Below are 18,294 nucleotides of genomic sequence, written 5' to 3' on the forward strand. Positions count from 1 at the left end.
TTTTTTTTATAAGTTTAGTTAAGTCTGTGACTCCTGATGTAGTATTATGACAGGCAAACATAATAAATGTAATGTACTTACAACAAGTACCAAACGAAACGTCCCTATACACCAGGTAATGTTATGTCAATTGATGAATTAAGGAATCTAGACCGCGAGAATACTACCGGCTACCGGTGGCTACATTGGACGCAATGAGAGTGTATTTTTTGTTCGTCTCATTAGGAAGAGCCCAATGTTAAGGACGGAAACTGTTAACTGGAAGTATTCTGAGCAGACTTATCGAGACCCACTCATTCCGAGTTGAGTACATTTGAAACCCAATGTAAAGAATTCAAGGTAACTTACAGTGCGGTTGGAAGATATAAATTAAATAGGTAACTAAGGGGCACCATTGATCATGACTTGTTGTTATTTCCTACTAACATGACTCGACTGCAGCGGCGACGTTTGAGTTAGCTAGGCGCGGGCGTCGAGTCGCGGGAGCATACCGCGCGGCACCAGGACATGTTATATTGACTGCTAACTGAAGGTTTTATTCCCACACGGACCGTTTCAATGGATGATTCACAAACACATCGTGAATTCGGGTTTGGTGTGATGTATTGTGAATTGGATGTTTGTAAACGCATCCATCATACACAGAAAATTTTAGTGGCGGGCAACAACGTTCTCAAAGAAAAGAAAATATTTATCGTCGGTAAATATTCCGATAACGAGAGGGCCTAAAGTAAATATCAATGCTCCAGGCCGCTACAAGCTATAGCAGTCTAAAGAATCCTTCCATTATTGGCTATATAAAAGTTTAATAGTAGTGTCTATGTTATAGTTCTACTTACACGCATACATTTAATACATTTGGCATTTGGATTGGAAATTAGAAAATATCATGTCTTTTATTATGTAATCTATAACTTCAATGTGGAAGGACATAGTACTGATTATAACATTAGTATTAAGAAAAGGATTGTGAAAACAAGTTATTCCTTAAAAATGTATAATTTAATTCAAAGTCTATAATTTCTTGGGTTAGGGTACAGGACGTGGTACATGAGTCTTAAAAGCCTGTTTCTCAAATTTGTATAAACGACATTGACATTTTTGACGTTCAGATCTTGGTGGTAAATTTTGATGAGAGTTGGTAACACAGTAACACTGATTATGAGTCAGATGACGTCACAATGTGTATATAAATAAGAACCCCTTGTTTGTAATCTAATCAGAGATTTATTTTGTAATATGTACATTAAAGAATTAAATTAATATTTACGCGCATTTAAGAAAACGTTAAACGTTTTGCGTTGCAATTGTGTGTGCACATTTTACTGTTATGGAAACAGATTTGAGATCGATATTTCGTGTAAACGTTATAGCTGTTATCAAATTTTTAAAACATTTATTTATTTAATTGAATTGAATAGAACGGTACAAACCAATTACACTACTCAACACTTAATTTGACTACTGTAAGTAAAAATTTATATTAATATTCATTCATCCATCTCTTTTGCAGAACTTCAAACATTCGGAAAAAAATAATCTTCTTTCATTTTAAACACTTGAGGAGCAACAAAATGCAGCCTTCTTTTAATGGAAAATTAGAAGAAATACCGTTTATAAGCATTGACAATTTTTCTTACGAGAGGGACCATGTATCTGCATATTTCTTGAGCCATTTCCACGGAGACCACATTTCTGGCATAGAACGCTATGGTTTGATAAAACTCTTAGTAAAAAGGAAGATATATATCTACACTTCTGAAGTTACGGTTGCAATTATAAAAGTAAGGCATCCGGATTTAGAGCCACACTTGAAAAGCTTGGCGCTTGGTAAGTTGGATCTTTATTTATTTATTTCAGGCGACTACCTTTATAATAAAGTCAACAAAGCCATTTCAATTTGTCCAAATTTAATTGTAAAGCCAAAGTCCAAAATTGGCTGCTATCCCTGGATTATGAATCCACAGAAAGCCCCTTTAAATTGTGAGGTGTGACATTACTTTTTAGGCGTGACGTTAAAAGGTGTTACTCTTTCAAATCATCTCATAATAAATCATTCCAATTGTAGCCTGTGTGCAACATTGTAGAAGATCAGTTTGCAATATAGTACTTTCACACTAACACACACTCACACACAATGTTTTTTAATAAATGTAACCAAGTATTGTATTGTGAACCTGTTTGAAAAAGAGTAACCTATGGAGCTTTTTACTTGTTCTTCTCCATAGGAATCTACGCTTCGGAACGAGCAAATAGAGTAACAAGAGGACTGACCGACAGACAGACATTTTGTTTTTTTTTTTAATACTGTAATATTTGCTTTGAAGTTCAAAAGTGCCTTCTCGGTCTATTTGAAATGAATAATTTTGTGATTTTCAAATATTTTTTTCTCATGTAGGCCGTAATGCGTTATCAATTCAGACAAAGGATGCAGAAGAGTTTCTAGGAGTAACAATGTTGCCAGCTGGCCACTCGCTGGGCTCTGTCATGTTCCTGTTTGAATACAAAAACCAAAACATATTGTTCACTGGCGATTTCAGAATATCGAAAAACGACGTTGCGAAATATAAACATTTGCAAAACAATGGGGAACCCATTAAAATTGATGTTTTGTATGTCGATACGACCTTCCAAGTAAGTATACAACTACTTTCAACTAAAAATAGAGATGATGACAGGGTACGAAAATTAAAAATCTATTTAGTCCGCCAGTTAGAGTTGAAAAAATATTAACACGTATTTTTTTATTTTGTCATATAAGATAACAATACTTAGATAAAACGAATCAAAGTTAGTCCGGTCATTATACGATATTGAAATAAGAAAAATTCCGACAGAGCTGAATTTTGGTACAGACCTTTATTTTACTATAAAGATTCAAAATGTAAAAGTCCCCATCCATCCCATAAGTGCTTCAAAAGTGATTCGGGGTCAAAGGTCAACATTTTAGGTTTTTTGAGTTTTACTCAAAATCTCCCCCCCTTAACGTGTGACGTAATTATCTTTATATATATAATTCTTCTGTAAGTGTGTATGTCACTGAACTTCTCTTAAATGACTGGACCGATTTTGATGAAATTTTTTGTGTGTGTTCAAGGGGATCTGAGAATGGTTTAGATTCACAATATAGTCCGCTGGACAATGTTTTTTTAATTAATTTTCAATTTATTAGTAGCTGTTGATTTTGGAATGTTTTAGATTGGATCCGACAAATTTTCAAATTAAAGAGGTGTAGACAGGACAACGTCCGTCGGGTCCGCTAGTATTTTAATATTATCTTTGACATTACAAAATACCTTCCTGGTTTAATTTAAATAAATGATCTTGACATTATTTTTTTTATGATATAAGTCGGTTTACGAGCTGACGGAGCACCTGATGGTAAGCAATCACCGCCGCCCAATGGACACTTGAAATACCAGAGGAGTTACAAGTGCGTTAATGGCCTTTTGCGGATAAGGAATTTAAGGGTTGTTGGGGAATCGGGGATAGAAAAGTCGATAACACGAGCAGTCAGTGTATGCCTTTATTGACTAAAAATCTCCCCGCTCCTACTCCGGCTTTTCGAGCCGGAGCCCCGGTAACTCGCTTAGTAGTCCGCAGCTCCGGAGTCCATGTATAGCCAAAGACTCCTGTTTTGTAAAGAATGTTTATTTTATTTTTTCACAGGACCGGCCTTCTTTCCCAAAAAGGTCTGAAGTGGTCAGTGACCTGATACCACATATAAAACATTGGCTGGCTGACAACCCAGAGAATGTGGTTCTACTGAGCGTATCCGCCATGTTCGGTTACGAAGGCGCTTGTAATCAAATATATGACGAAATTAAAATTAAAGCTAACGTCAATGAAGACGATTGGAAGATTTTTAGGTAAGATTATATAATAAGGTAGGGTTTTTAAAATACCGGAGGCGTTACAATTGCTTTGCCGGCCTTTTGGAGGTTAGGAATTTAATGATTTTTGGGGAATCGAGGATTGGGAAGGGTACCCCCCTTCCCTTCCTTCTTCATATAACGAAAGCGTTATTTCACGTAGGTTTTCTGCTCGGCCGTGGTATCACTCCGGTCGAGCCGGCCCTGCAGTGCCGAGGCGTGACTCTCCCACACTTGATGTTATATGCTGACTTTGACAGGAAGTAATGATATTGGCTCGGGCTGTGTAGCTGATCGCGGGGAGGCGGCGATGCGCACATGCGCTTTGTCGCGGTGTTGTCGCATTAGGGGCCATCCATTAATTACGTCACACGTTAAGGAGGAAGGAGGGGGTGGACGAAATGTGACTTTATGTGAATGGAGGGTGGGAGGTGGTCTTAAATTTTGTGACGTCACATTTCAATTATTATAATCTAACTGGTATCTTATGTTAATTATACAAAAAAATATTTTTAATTGAATTACAACAAGTTTCGGAACTGCTGTTTTAATTAAATAATTATTTCTAGATGTAAAATTATAAAATGTGACGTCACACTAGGGAGGGGGTGGTCTCAGAAATGTGACCAATTATGACAAGGACGGGGGAGGGCGGTCAAAAATCATTAAATTCGTGTGACGTAATTTCTGGATAGCCCCTTACAATAGTTGAAAGACGAAAATTTTATTTGCAGGCAATTTCCGAAACAAATATACGGCGTGACGGATGAAGAGTCGAGGATTTTACTTAGGACAAGAAGAAGTAGCCACCTACCGCAAGTACCGCTACATAATATTCTTACTTTAGATTTTTCGGCATTGCATTGGACGTCACCTAATTTAGAAGAGGAGTTTTTAACAAAAGAAAGTGATAATAGAATCTCTGTCTGCTACTCCACGCACTGCGGGCGCGACGAGCTGATGCATTTCATCAACTACTTGAACCCAACAATCAAGAAAGGGTTTCCTAAAGATTTCAAGGAAAATAATTCTAAATTGACATTTTATTCCATCTTCACGAACCGTGATGGGGACGCGAAGGAAAATTACGAAATTTCACCCAAAAAGAAAAAAATCGTTAGGAAAAACGATGACAATCGGAAAAGCTCTGGTGGTAAAAGGAAATTGGCCGAGGTACTTGACTGGTGAAGTGGTAAATGGCAAAGTCAACATTACTTATTTCAAATAGACCAGGAAGCAACTTTTGAACGTCAAAGCAAATATAATAATATTAATAACGTCTGTCTGTCGGTCAGTCCTCTAGTTGCTCTATTTGCTCGTTCTTTTTCATAGGATCCTTCCTATGAAAAAGAACGAGTAAGAAACTCCATAGGTTACTCTTTAGGTTATAAAGTATTGTATATTGTATATATATTTTTTTACATTTAATGGTAGACCCATTAAATGTAAAAAAATATATATATATATAAATATAAATATATAAATACGTATAAATATTTTTATAATGAAATAAATATGAAAATAAAACGAATGTTTTTATTTTAATCTGTTTTCAACATTGTTTTTTTTTTGTAATCGAATAAGCTGGTAAACGAACAAACAGATCACCTGATGGTAAGCAATCGCCGCCGCCCATGGACACTTGAAACACCAGAGGCGTTACAAATACCTACATTGTCGGTCTTTTGGGGGTTAGGAATTTAAAGGTTGTTGGGAATTCGGGGATTGGAAAGGGAGGGCCTTTGGGCCTTCAGTAACCTCACTCACCCAACGCAAGCGATGTTTTACGTCAGTTTTCTGTGTGGCCGTGGTATCACTCCAGTTACTGTCTCTGTACTGAATCAATCTTTATTTTCTTACCTGTATACTAAATAAATTGGCTGAATGTACATACTTTAGACAATGCGTGTCAACTGCGGGGCAGCCATGCTTCGGCACGAAAGGGCCGTTCGGTGTTGCGTTGTGTGAGTGAGGTTACCAGAGGCTCAATTACCCCCCTTCCCAATCCTCGACTCTGCAAAAACCCTTAAATTCCTAATTAAGATTATTTTAAAACACTAGACACGTAATTTGTATTCTCTTGACCACTACAGAATCAACTTGCACGGTTCTCCGATATCTATGTATAATTGATTTTATCTGGACTTTAAACGAGACTATGACCTCTGAGTTTGTTTCGGCATATATTCTCAGAGTAACTAGTTGTATATGAAATGTCGGCCTCATTTAGTTATTTAAGAGATTGACGCGTAAAAGAGTTACATTGTAATCTATTTGCAAAAATAAATACCTATCATTTATCTTTTAGGTTCTATCTAGAATTATTATTTTAAAAAATAATCTTTTTATTTTTAGCTTGACTATTAAGTAATCGCTAGAATTAAAATACAATTAGATTGGTATACAAAATTACCAACTGTTCGTCAATGTAGGAAAATCACTTATATCCTGGTATCACTTTTATTTGAGAAATGTCAAAATAATGTCAGTCTGACTGTAGGTACTTATTATTCTGTGGTCTGACAATGAATGTTATAAGCAGTGTTGCCAACTAAGGAATTTTACCCTTTAGCTTAGGAGATAGGAATGTAAAAAGGGATATTTTGTGGGCCAATATTTTTTTTAGTTTTATTTGTACAATGAAACTGAAATTAAAATATCAAAATTTGCTTTAGCAATAGCATCACTGCTGTCTGTTTCTATGTTGAGTGTAGTAGTAAATATCAATGTTGATTTGTTATTTCTATATTACGAATACTTAAAAGCAAACGTAGCTATGTGAAATGGCACTGATTATCATTCTGCCGTGCAATTTATAAATGCAGCAAAGAATATGGCCGCATAATTCATAAACACAGTAAGTACCACTTACTGTGCATGTTCTTTATTGCGATCATAAATTGTGCGGCAGTATTATGGTGCGATGTTCCCTGATTCGATGTTACGGATCGTAAAAAATGTTTTCAATCATTTTTAATATTTTGAATTCAGTTAGGTACCTATAATATAATAATAAAGTCGGCCAATATTCTTCAACCTGCTCCTAAAACAAATACTTTTCTAAAAAACGCGAGATCATCGCCGACGAATATACATTCACACATACAGGTCAAAGTGAACCTCGTTTCTTTTTGAAGTTGGTTAAAATTACATTATAAGTATTATTCAGTGTTTTTTTGGGAGAAAAATCTTGGTAGTTCAGATATTGGCAAATTGGTGACTGGCAACACTGCTTCTTTCTTTCGCTTGTCATATCCGTGGCTAGTGTGCATTGTACGTGAATTTTGCAATAAATTATTATAAATCGGTGATATTTCACGAATATTCAGCTTGTGGTCACGTAACTGTTTGTGTTTCAGACATACAACATGCAGAACGACGCCGGAGAATTCGTTGACTTGTACTGCCCGAGGAAGTGGTGAGTGTGCTTTGAGGTTATTTTACATTGTTGACCACATTGCGCGCTGCGCGGCGTGCGGGACTCCCTACATGTGGAATATACGTCCTCACTAGTGCAATGCTAGTGTCATTAACATGTAACGAGCTGGTAGACTACTTGATTAGTATGTAGCTGTACAACATTGCACGAACTCATGGGACCTACCTAGTACATTAGCACGGAGTTCAGGATCTACTCGCTGGCTGTCCTTGTAGTGTAGGAAGGATTCTGATTTTGTTGTTTCTACGAGTCATTATAACAAGCAGTGTTGTAGTGAACTCTAATATTTGTTGACATAGTAAAGTTGTGTTATCTTTACTACACTAGTACAAAATACCTAGAAACTAGTTTGTTACAGCAAGATGTCTCTACCTCGGCTGTTTATTTCAATGTCAACACCGTCTCCTAACTTGAACAAATAATTTTGCACATCTTACAGCTGTTGTTGCCAGTGACTACCCATTTCAAACAAAGTTTGTGATCCTGGGGATGATCATTAAAATACATATTTTCAGTCAACAGTCAATCATTTTGCTAAATAATTCCCTCGACAAACATTCCTTACAATTATTACAACTAAACGCTTGACTTGTGACACTCCAGCTCGGCCAGCAACCGTCTGATCCACGCCAAGGACCACGCGTCCGTGCAGCTGGTGATCGCGGACGTGGACCCCGCCACGGGCCGCGCCGCCGACACCTCCAAGATGTACGTGGTGTGCGGAGCCATCCGCCGCATGGGGGAGTCCGACGACTGCATCGTCAGGCTCACCAAGAAGGACGGCATATTGGCTAAGTAAGTGATGTTACTGACTTTATATTAATGGATCGGGATGATTTGTTTATTGACATCCAATACAAAAAAATAAATCTATTTACAAATGTTTCATCCTTGCGTTAAGTTCCTGTAGTTAATCTTAGAGAAATTAGTTCATACTAAATGGTCCTCGAGATGTCAACACTATGTTAATTAATGTTTATGTTGGAACAGGTTCCCGAGTGTCCAACATGTTTTACTTGCACATTTAGTCACTGTCGCACTGATGTTGTTAGTTTTCTAATAGTTTTTGTCTGGCCAAACTAAATTGAGAACACAAACACCCTACAGACTGAGGGCCACTAGTGGGTGTATGTGCTGTATATATTGCATGTCCTACTGTGTAGTGCGATCACATTGCATATGTATTAATGTGTGTCTGTTTGTTTGTTGCAGGAACTACTGAAGTAACTTCTTAGTCAGTAAGGATCTAATTTTAAGGACACAATAAAAACACTTAAAAAATTTTACTTCTTTTTATTTGATATATTTTATAGAGTAAATATAAAGCTAATATAGAAAATATCACGAGTCAACAATGTGAGCGCTTGCAGCATTCGGACGCAGCGCGCCGTCACCGCGGCCGCCGTCGCTTGTAGTAGTTCTCTGTCGACAACAACACACTTGTAGAACCTAACATTATGACAATATGTCTTCGGAATATTCCCTGCTGATACAGAGCCGCGGCACACTTAACGAGTTGCCGGGGTGCCGGCTCCTACAGCAGGAGTAGCAACAACAGAACATTGGATGATTTCCCACTCGAATAAAATACACTCTCTGCTGGTATAAGTGGACCTATACAACATGCAGTATTGCACATTTCAACTACAAGTCCCAGTCCTATGTGATACAGACACTCGAAGTATGGCGTGCACACACTTACGTGTAAGGTCTCAATGTGTTTGTGTGTGTGTGTGGCTCCTTGTTCTCGAGGAAGACTTCCTGAAACATACGTCGAGTCACTCCCAACTTGTACTTGTTATTATGTGCTACTGCTCCCAACGCCTCACTCGACATTGAAGCGAGACTTGACACAATCATAAATTACGCTTACTGATACTAGTTACTTATTTTATTGGGACAAGTCCACCACACGTGAGGAACAACTTCCTCGCGCCGTAACAAGAAATAACTTTTGGTTTACACTTTTCTCCGAATCTCAGGTGAGATTAGCAGTAGGTAGAATATCTATCCAACCTGTTAGTGATCCCAAAGGGCAATTCTACGAAAATAACATGAAATATAAATCATTTGCATCAACCCCCTCTACGTTAGTAGGTCGCTACCTGCTACACAGTAGTCACTGCCTGCCGCGGCCGCCGCAGCCGGGCCGGCCGCCGGGCGGCGGGCGACACACCGTCTTCTTCTTGCAGCCGCGCGCGCCCACCGCGCTCAGCGCCACGCACAGCGCCCACCACCACAGCGACACAGCCCACTCGTACCACTGCACATACACGACCGCACTGGGTACTGACTACTGCAGCAGTAACGGCAGTAGCTGCCCAGCTCACACTGCGGGCGACTCACCATTACTCGGTCTCGATCACCAGTACTTGGGCTTGCAGCCGCCGGGGCAGCGCGGTGGCCGGCACGACGACTTCTTCTTGCACGCTAGAGCGCTGACCACCTGCGACACCAGCGCCCTCTTTGTATTACGTACACACTCAGTCTGCCCCCTCACAGTGCTAACAGAGAGCAGTGCAGAGCATGAGCTGGGCCATGGCTGAGCCTGGTGCCAACTATACATACAGAATGCTCTCAGTGGGTATAAAACGTTGTGCACACAAGTCACTAGCTCGTTGCGTTCTCTAGTTTGTGAGTAGGGCTTGTGGAGCTAGGGCCGCATAGGGTAGATGACTCATTTTTATTTCTATTTCCGTCTTATAGATTATGTATTTTAAAATATTAGACACGTATTTTTTATTTTCTTACGGAAACAATTACTTTCGAAGATATATCAATTTGAAATATCGCGTGACGTCACTTTAGAGTACGTTTTATACTAAAAAGTGACGTAGTTAGCTCCCACTCCTAAACTTTGATTTGTATTATCTAAGTATTATTATCTTATAATGACAAAATAAAAAAATACGTGTCTAATATTTTTTCATTACCTAATTGACGGACTAATTATATTTCTAATTTTCATACCCCGTCATCATCCCTATTATACTCGCAGATTGCGAACAATGTGTGCGTGTGCGCGACGTGGCCGCGGCGTATTCGTCGTGCGACCGTAGCGTATTGCGCGCCTGCTCGGCTGGGACGACGCTCGCTAGTATGATAAGGCCCTTACTTACTATTTAGTATACAAGTAGTGGTGCTTGCTACATAACATTTCATTGACTGACTTTCGAAAGTATATGGTGTCTTGGTATTCAATTCGCGGGGTGGATCAGAAACTCTTTCATTGCCGGCGTGGCGCTGTCCCAGCGACATCGTAACGGATACACAACGTGTCGTCGAACACGCCTTTCAGAGTAGGAGAGCACTATGTTATACATTTTCTTAAAATCGCGACAAAAACGGGAGATACAGAAATATTTAAATGAAATTAATAATTCTCGAGTTTGTAAATTGTGCACAACACCTTGGAAGAGACATAGAATGTATTTATCTACCACGCGACTACGGGACGTATTTACAAGCTGACAAGTAGCGAGCGGTGACAGATATCTACTCAGTAGGCAAGCGGACAGAGTATGCAGGCCTACATTCATGAATAACAGCATCCGTTCTACATAAACCGTTCAACACCGCGGGCCCTGTACTGTCGGTAGCAACGTCACAAGCCGAGATACATCCGCGCTGGCTACATCCGCGCTGGCTACATCCGCGCCGGCCACCTCCCCGGGGACGCACTGCACACGGTACCAGCACAGTCCGCGCGCTGACGGCGGGGGCTGGTGGTAGCGTCACCTGTATCAGTAGACAGAGCAGCCACCAGATGCCAGCGCTGAACTTATTCATATTTGTGAGGTTCTCGCAGTCTCGGGCGGGCAGCTCACGACATCGTGTCCACTATTGCACTTATATTTTAGATCTTTATTTTCACATGTAATTTTGATTCTGTCATGGCCAAAGTTTTCTTTTGTTCTGTTCTGTCATTGATTTAGTTTTCAGTCTAGGAAGGTTTTCAGCCAGAGCCCGCGCGACGTCCGTCACCAACGTCAGAACTCTGCGGCGATGTAGTCTGTGGCTGCCTGCTACCCACCTCCTTGGCACCTCGCGGGAGCCAGGTACAACGACACGTTGTCAGCACCCGATGTCCAGGCAAACGAGACGAGCACGTGTACTGATGTCCTTCTCTAACTTGAAATTAAACATTGAGGAACGAAACCAGGGAAGGAATATGGATGGGGCAGAAACTACAGAGCGCCACCGACTACAACCCCTTAGCTTCCATATATCATCACTAGGTTCCATAGTCATGCATCACAGGCTCGCCGAGTAAACGTACGAGAACTCCGTCGCGAACCTCGCCGGTGTCTATTCAGTAACTGAGATATTGTCTTGTTGGTAGCGGGAGCGACGCAACCCACTGCTCACGCTCCACCGCATCAACTTGCCAGAGTTGCGCTAGTAGGTACCTACCTACTGCGAGACCCCTGGCGGGCTGCACTGCAAGCGTTTGGTGGCGCCATCGCCATCGCACGCACACTTCTCTAGTTTACTGTAGAGTCTGCTGTCTACCATACTGTAGTCGTCCAGCACCTACAGCGTCCCCCCACAGGTTCCACTGCACCACTGCTGGTGCCCAGCGCGGGCCGCAAACATTGTACCGCTTGTACTACCCCCACACTTACACCGTCGCGTCATTACCCATCACATTCATGTAATCTGCCTACACAACTACCTAGGTACCGTACCTACAAGTCTGTGGAAACACTTTTTTAAGGGGAGAAAATCATCCAATCGCTCCTCCCGCCTTGAGTGAGGCGAGAGGGAGTGTCAGACTCTTACTGACTACAAACAACCAAGCTGGAGAAAGCTCCTGCTTCGAGCCGGAGCCCATTGTGCGCAGCTGTGTTCATGCTGGTACAGCTGCGGTCGCGGGGCAGTGTGGTGTGGTGGTGGAGGAAGAAAGCAAACTACTTCAACAGTAAGATATATTTGTAAGAATACAATTATAATCGAAGCACTAGTCGCGCGCACTGGCCGCTAGGCGGTGTCGGGGTAGCAGAAGAGCTGCGCGGCGAGGAAGTTGGTGAGCGCGCGCCAGTAGCCGCGGCACAGCGCGCACAGCGTGGTGCGCCCCCCCGCCGCGCCCCCCGCGCCCGCCGCGCCCCCGTCCGCCGCCGCGCCGCGCCGCGCGCCCTCCACCGAGCGCGCGCGCCTCATCGTCGCGGGCAGCGCTTGCAGCCGCTTCGCTTGCGAGTACAACTGGGCAAGTAACAAACAAATTATGTTTCTATTGAAATAAAGCTCCCCTCGTGCTCACGCCCCCCCACTCCATCCATTGTGCGCGGGGTGGTGCACAGCGTGTCGCACAGAGTCGCACTTACGTGCACGGGGTCCTCCAGGTCGAACCCGCAGCGCGGGTCCCCGCCGCTGGAGCCCGAGCCGCCGCGAGTCTCCCAGTGCGCCACACTGCACCAACAACACTCGTTCAGGACACAACGACACTAACTTGTAATTCTGAGACAATATTTAAATATTTGCCACGATGTCGTTAGGCCAATGGTACTGGAACCGAGCAAGCCCAGGTTGTATGTGTGTGTGTATGTGTGTGTGTACCTGTCGATGACGAAGTCGTGTCGCGGCAGCACGTCCAGCGCGCACGGGTTGTTGAGGCGCAGACTGGCCGCGGGGGGGGCGCCCGCCGCCCCGCCCTCCGCGCACCCCGCGCCCGACCCGCCGCGCACCTGCACACAGTACCGTGTTACAGCAACGTGTTGCACCGCCCAGTGTCTGCTGGTACTGTGGAGCGAGATGTACCGAGACTGTGTTGTGGTTGACTTGCAACGTGTTGCGCGGCTCGGGCTCGGTGGCCACCAGCTTGTCGGACACCGACACGCTGCCGGACGACGGCGCCGGCCGTCGCGGGGCGCGCGCCGCCGGGGACCGCGCGCGCGCCGCGAACAGCCGGTTCAGCTCGTCCAGCTTGTTCATTATAATCTTGTACGTCTTGCACTCCTCCGTCTGCAACACGACAGCGTTAGGCGCAGCACGCGCTGATACATGCGAGGCTATACACATTGTTGATTGTTCAACACCAAACTGTATACAAACACACTGTAGCTGAAGTAGGCGTCGTCAGAGATTACCAGGACCACTCGGTCTGGTCGGAGGATGCTCCCTGTATGGAGGCACCTCATTATCTTTGATATAAATGTAGTTAGTACAGTGTGTGCACCTCACACACACACACACACACACACCCGGTGCTTGTCCTTGCGGCGCTGGTCGCGCGTGCTGCGGCTGCTGGAGCTGACGTCGCTGGTGTCGGGCGACGCCGAGTGCAGCGAGCGGTCCGAGCGGCGGCGCGGGGCGGCCGCGGGGACCGGGGCGGGGGCGGGGGCGGGGGCGGGGGCGGGGGCGGCGGCGGGCGGGCGGCAGCTCGGGGCCCAGCGGCCGCTCCGTCAGGCGCTCGCACAGCTGCGCCACGCGCGCTATCTGCGCCTGCTGGTCCAGCAGCGCGCGCTCACACACCGCGCGGAACGCTCGCAGCGAGTTACTGGACCCGGCCGGGGTCCGCGGCCCGCGCCCCGTGCTCGCGTCGCCCGCGGGGGCGCGTCTGGACAACATAGCGCGTCAGTAGTAGCAGCAGCTGGCGCACGTAGCGAGGGAGGCGCGGCTCACCTGTGCGGGCGGTGCTTGCGGCGCGCGTAGCTGCCGTCCGACAGGCCGGAGTCGTGCGAGAACCGCTTGGCGTGCGGCGGCGGCCGGCTGCCGCTGCACGCGCTGCTGCTGCTGGGCGCCGACAGCGCGGGCGCGGGGGGCGGGCGGGCGGGGCGCCGCGCGGGCCAGCGACCCCGGCGCCCCCGCCGCCGCCAGCGGCACCACGCCGGGCTTGCGGTCCACGCCGCCAGCGTCCACCACCAGCTCGTCACTGCACCGCGCGACCACACCATCACTCTCTACAACTACTGCGATGTCTTGGGATCAATGTCGTTGGTGTGTGTTTACCAATTGACGATGTGCTTCTCCGGGCGCGCGGGGCGCACGGCGCTGCGCATGAACTTGTCCAGGTCGATGATGTCGGGGGGCGCGCCGCCGCCGCCCGACCAGGAGCCGGACGACGAGCGCGCAGACATCTTCGCAACACTACCTGCAACAAGCAACTCGGTCTGCAACCTGCAACACGCTACACCGTCCGTTGCTGGCTACACGCGCGACACGAGGGGGTGACGTCTCGCGCACATGTACCCGTGCGCGTGTGGCGGTGACGTATATTCGCGCGGGCGACACTACGAGACACGTGTTGCAGCGTGCGACTACCTCGGGAGCTATCGAGCGCGTCGTGCGCGTCCACAGCGAGAGAGTGGGGCGTGCGACGTCGCCGGTCGGAGGTTGACATCACAGTGATGACAGGCGAGGCAGGGGCGGGGGCGCCGGGGGCGCGGGGGCGGACGCTGTGGGCGCGCGCGCTCCGTCTGCATGGCGGACAGCGTTCCTCTGCGCCGCGCTGACATCTGTCGCCGCGACGTGTGTCACTGGACGCGCGACGGTTTCCATGTTCGAATGTTCGGAGCGAGACACAACTCCTTCACCGCAGTCCAAAGAGGAGCCATGCCTTGTCTGTGAGGTTGATGACTGTCGCAGCGATTGGTTGCAGGAAGGGAAACAAATAAATATTTGTTATCAAATGGTTATGTTAAATCCGCTATACTAAGATCACATTGACATGAAGGCACTGGTCTGTGTGATACAGGTATTTTCCTCGTACAGAGGACATTATGACTTGTATGGAATTAATGTATACTTGTGTACTTTATTGCGCAATAAAAATTTATTTAGTTTATTTATTTAATAAAAACGTTGTTTTTCCAAAGTTTGGGAGAGCCATGCTTCGGCACGAATGGGAGTGATACAACGGTCAACGCTTGCGTTGTGTTTAGTTGTGAGTGAAGTTATCGAAGGCCCAATACCCCCTTTCCCAATCCCCGATTCCCAAACAATCCTTAAATTCCTATCCTCAAAACACCGGCAACGCCCTTGCTTACCACGAGGTGATCCGTTTGATCGTTTACCGATGTTCCTTTAAAAAAACTTACCACCAGATGAGAGTGAATCAATTTAAACATTAACCTGAACCCTCGCGTCGCGGCGAGTATCAATAATTCTTGTATAATGTGGTCTGTGCCAAACTCGCTTTACAAACAGATTAGACGATGTCAAAATTTGACAGATTTGCAATGTCTTATGTGAAAGTTAATGTCAATATTGACATCTAAAGGTAAGCGTCCACAAGCACGCATCGTGCGCATTCCGTATGACGTCATCAGTACGCAACACATGCAGGCATTGCCGACGATGCGGATCGGTGGACGCAGTTGTATAAGTTTCTATACAAGACAAACTAAATGCCGTTGCGTGGGATGCGCACGATACGTACGATCCGGACCTGTTGGTCCGAGATCCCAGAGCCGTCAGACATATAATATTTTTACAAGCATTTACACTTTACACTTTCCATGGACCAAAACCTTTATCAGACGCTTTAAAGCTCTAAAAAATAGTGCGCCTTACAAAATTGTAATAGCAATATATGGTGCCCCTGTAATGCAGAACAGTAGTACAAATCATCATAGTTTTACCAGATGATTTGTACGAACGTGGTTACCATCGTGAATGTTACAAATGTGCTACTGCTTTGCCGAAAAGATATTTCTCTCCAATCTCACATATATTGCTATTACAATTTTGTAAGGCGCACTATTTTTTAGAGCTTTAAAGCGTCTGATAAAAGTTTTGGTCCATGGAAAGTGTCTGATTTTTTTAATATGATTTCAGAGTAATATTCTACAAAACATTTATAAAAATCAGACACAAAAATTTACTTTAAGTGAGTCTAATTTTTAGTTACCTTTCTCACCTGGTACCTGCGCAGGTGTCACTCGGCAAGCTTTAAAAACATTAAGGCATTAAAAAGTATATACAAGACTACTGTAAGCCGAAGGTTATATTATGCTTGTAAAAATATTATATGTCTGACGGCTCTGGGATCTCGCTCTATGTGGACGCGTACCTTAACACAGTCGAATGTTTTTAGATCGTTTGGCAGTTTTCAAGAATATTGATTGAGTATGTTGAAGCTGTTGCTCTTGTCTTGGTACATTGGAAATCTTGATTGAGTTACACTTGAAAAATAAAACTTAATGATTTGCATTTTTAACAAAATGATGAACTTCGTACAAAGTCCAATCGAATAAGACCGAGGACATTCGAGTCTTCGAGAACACAACACGAAAGTAATCGCGGGTCAGGTCAGGACGTGTCAGGTAGGGTCAGGTCAGGTGAGGTCTGGTTAGGACTGGGTTCGGCGGGCGGCTCCCTGGTTGTGAACAGGATCCACCGCCTGGGGCTGACGGTGGCGCTGCACAAAACAGAGGCCGTGTTCTTCCACGGCCCGAGGCAGCGCCCCCCTCCCGACGCCCACATCTATGTGGACGGCACCAGGATCGCAGTGGAGGGCCAGATGAAATATTTGGACCTCATCCTAGATAGCAGGTGGCGCTTCGGCCCCTACTTTGCCGAGTTGTCCAAGCGACTTTTAAAGTACGTGAATGCCCTCTCGTGGCTTATGCCAAATCTAGGGAGGCCCAGCGCACGATGCCGGCGTCTGTACGCCGGCATACTCAGGAGCATGGCCCTTTATGGGGCTCCGATTTGGGCGGACTCCCTGCACAGGAGGGAGAACATCACCAGCTTCGTGTGCCCCAAAGGGCTATCGCTCAGCGGGTGGCGCGGGTAGTTATTTCGTCTAAACATTTGTTGTTAAGTCTGAAAAGTCAAAGTTGCGACTGAACAGTCCCAGTTGCGACTAAAAAGTCGTAGTTGCGATTGAACAGTCGTTGCATATCAAGAAAAGTTACATTTGAACTGTAGTTATTTCGTCTAAAATTTCGTAGTTAAGTCTGAAAAGTCAAAGTTGCGACTGTACAGTCGCAGTTGCGACTACACAGTCGCAGTTGCGACTAAAAAGTCGTAGTTGCGATTGAACAGTCGTTGCATATCAAGAAAAGTTACATTTGAACTGTAGTTATTTCGTCCAAACATTCGTAGTTAAATCTGAAAAACAATTTTAACAAAAAAAAAACCGACTTCAAAAAATAAATATTCCAAAACAAATTAATATGCACTAAAAAGTAAAAGAAATAATTGCGTATTTTTCAACAACTTAATAGATCAACTAACTTTACTAACTGATCACACAGATTATAATGTAAGTAGGTACAATTATTGTTATTTCTGGAGTCGGTGTCAGCCAACTAAGATAGGTTTGTTATTTACCTATTATCACAACAAAACATTACAGTTTTACACCAGTTGTAAGTAGGTACTTAACCATCACTCCGCCCGTGCCGTGCCCGTGCCATGCTAGTTGTTGGCGTTTCCTAGGCTGACACCGACTCCAAAAATAACAATAATTGTACCTACTTACATTATAATGTGTGTGATGAGTTAGTAAAGTTAGTTGATCTATTAAGTTGTTGAAAAATACGCAATTATTTCTTTTACTTTTTAGTGCATATTAATTTGTTTTGGAATATTTATTTTTTGAAGTCGGTTTTTTTGTTAAAATTGTTTTTTACTAGTGGTCGCCTGGTGGTTGAAATTCAACCATATACGATTTAATTTACAATACCACTTAACATACGTTCAAGTATAATTTTTATTTAACTCAAACTCAAACAAACTCTTTTATAAAACTCTATTCATATGAGACGTCAATATCATCGCAATGTCTATCGATTTTGACGTTTTGTCAAATACGATCAGATACTATGCATGTGTGTGTAATGTTTTATTTATTGATTTAATGTACTTTATAAGCATTATTTTTGAAAAATATTAGCGTTCAGCACTTCTCCTACACATAAACTATAAGTGTACCAAATTTTATGCTCCTACGTCCGCGCAATTTTCGTAAAAAGCGGTCTAAAGTTTTTGCATCACGTATTAATATATAGATTGTTTTTTATTTCTTGATTTTTAGTG

At 44.1% G+C, this 18,294-nt stretch overlaps 2 protein-coding genes and 1 pseudogene across 2 annotated transcripts; 2 read left to right on the forward strand and 1 right to left on the reverse strand.

Moving 5' to 3' along the window:
• The first annotated feature begins 1,135 nt into the window (after positions 1 to 1,135).
• LOC118279972 (protein artemis) lies at positions 1,136 to 5,428 on the forward strand. The gene is made up of 5 exons (XM_035599835.2): positions 1,136 to 1,425; positions 1,514 to 1,830; positions 2,399 to 2,634; positions 3,670 to 3,869; positions 4,607 to 5,428. Exons 2-5 carry the CDS (start codon positions 1,575 to 1,577, stop codon positions 5,058 to 5,060), a joined length of 1,146 nt encoding a protein of 381 aa, XP_035455728.2. The 5' UTR covers positions 1,136 to 1,425; positions 1,514 to 1,574; the 3' UTR covers positions 5,061 to 5,428.
• Positions 5,429 to 6,837: 1,409 nt separating this feature from the next.
• LOC118280046 (40S ribosomal protein S21) lies at positions 6,838 to 8,594 on the forward strand. The gene is made up of 4 exons (XM_035599916.2): positions 6,838 to 7,145; positions 7,232 to 7,290; positions 7,915 to 8,106; positions 8,524 to 8,594. The coding sequence occupies exons 2-4, from the start codon at positions 7,241 to 7,243 to the stop codon at positions 8,531 to 8,533; spliced, it is 252 nt and encodes an 83-aa protein (XP_035455809.1). The 5' UTR covers positions 6,838 to 7,145; positions 7,232 to 7,240; the 3' UTR covers positions 8,534 to 8,594.
• A 3,663-nt stretch (positions 8,595 to 12,257) lies between these two features.
• Positions 12,258 to 15,903, reverse strand: LOC118279570 (uncharacterized; annotated as a pseudogene).
• Positions 15,904 to 18,294: the final 2,391 nt, after the last annotated feature.

This window comes from Spodoptera frugiperda, chromosome 22 (genome assembly GCF_023101765.2).
Source record: "Spodoptera frugiperda isolate SF20-4 chromosome 22, AGI-APGP_CSIRO_Sfru_2.0, whole genome shotgun sequence".
Taxonomy (NCBI): domain Eukaryota; kingdom Metazoa; phylum Arthropoda; class Insecta; order Lepidoptera; family Noctuidae; genus Spodoptera; species Spodoptera frugiperda.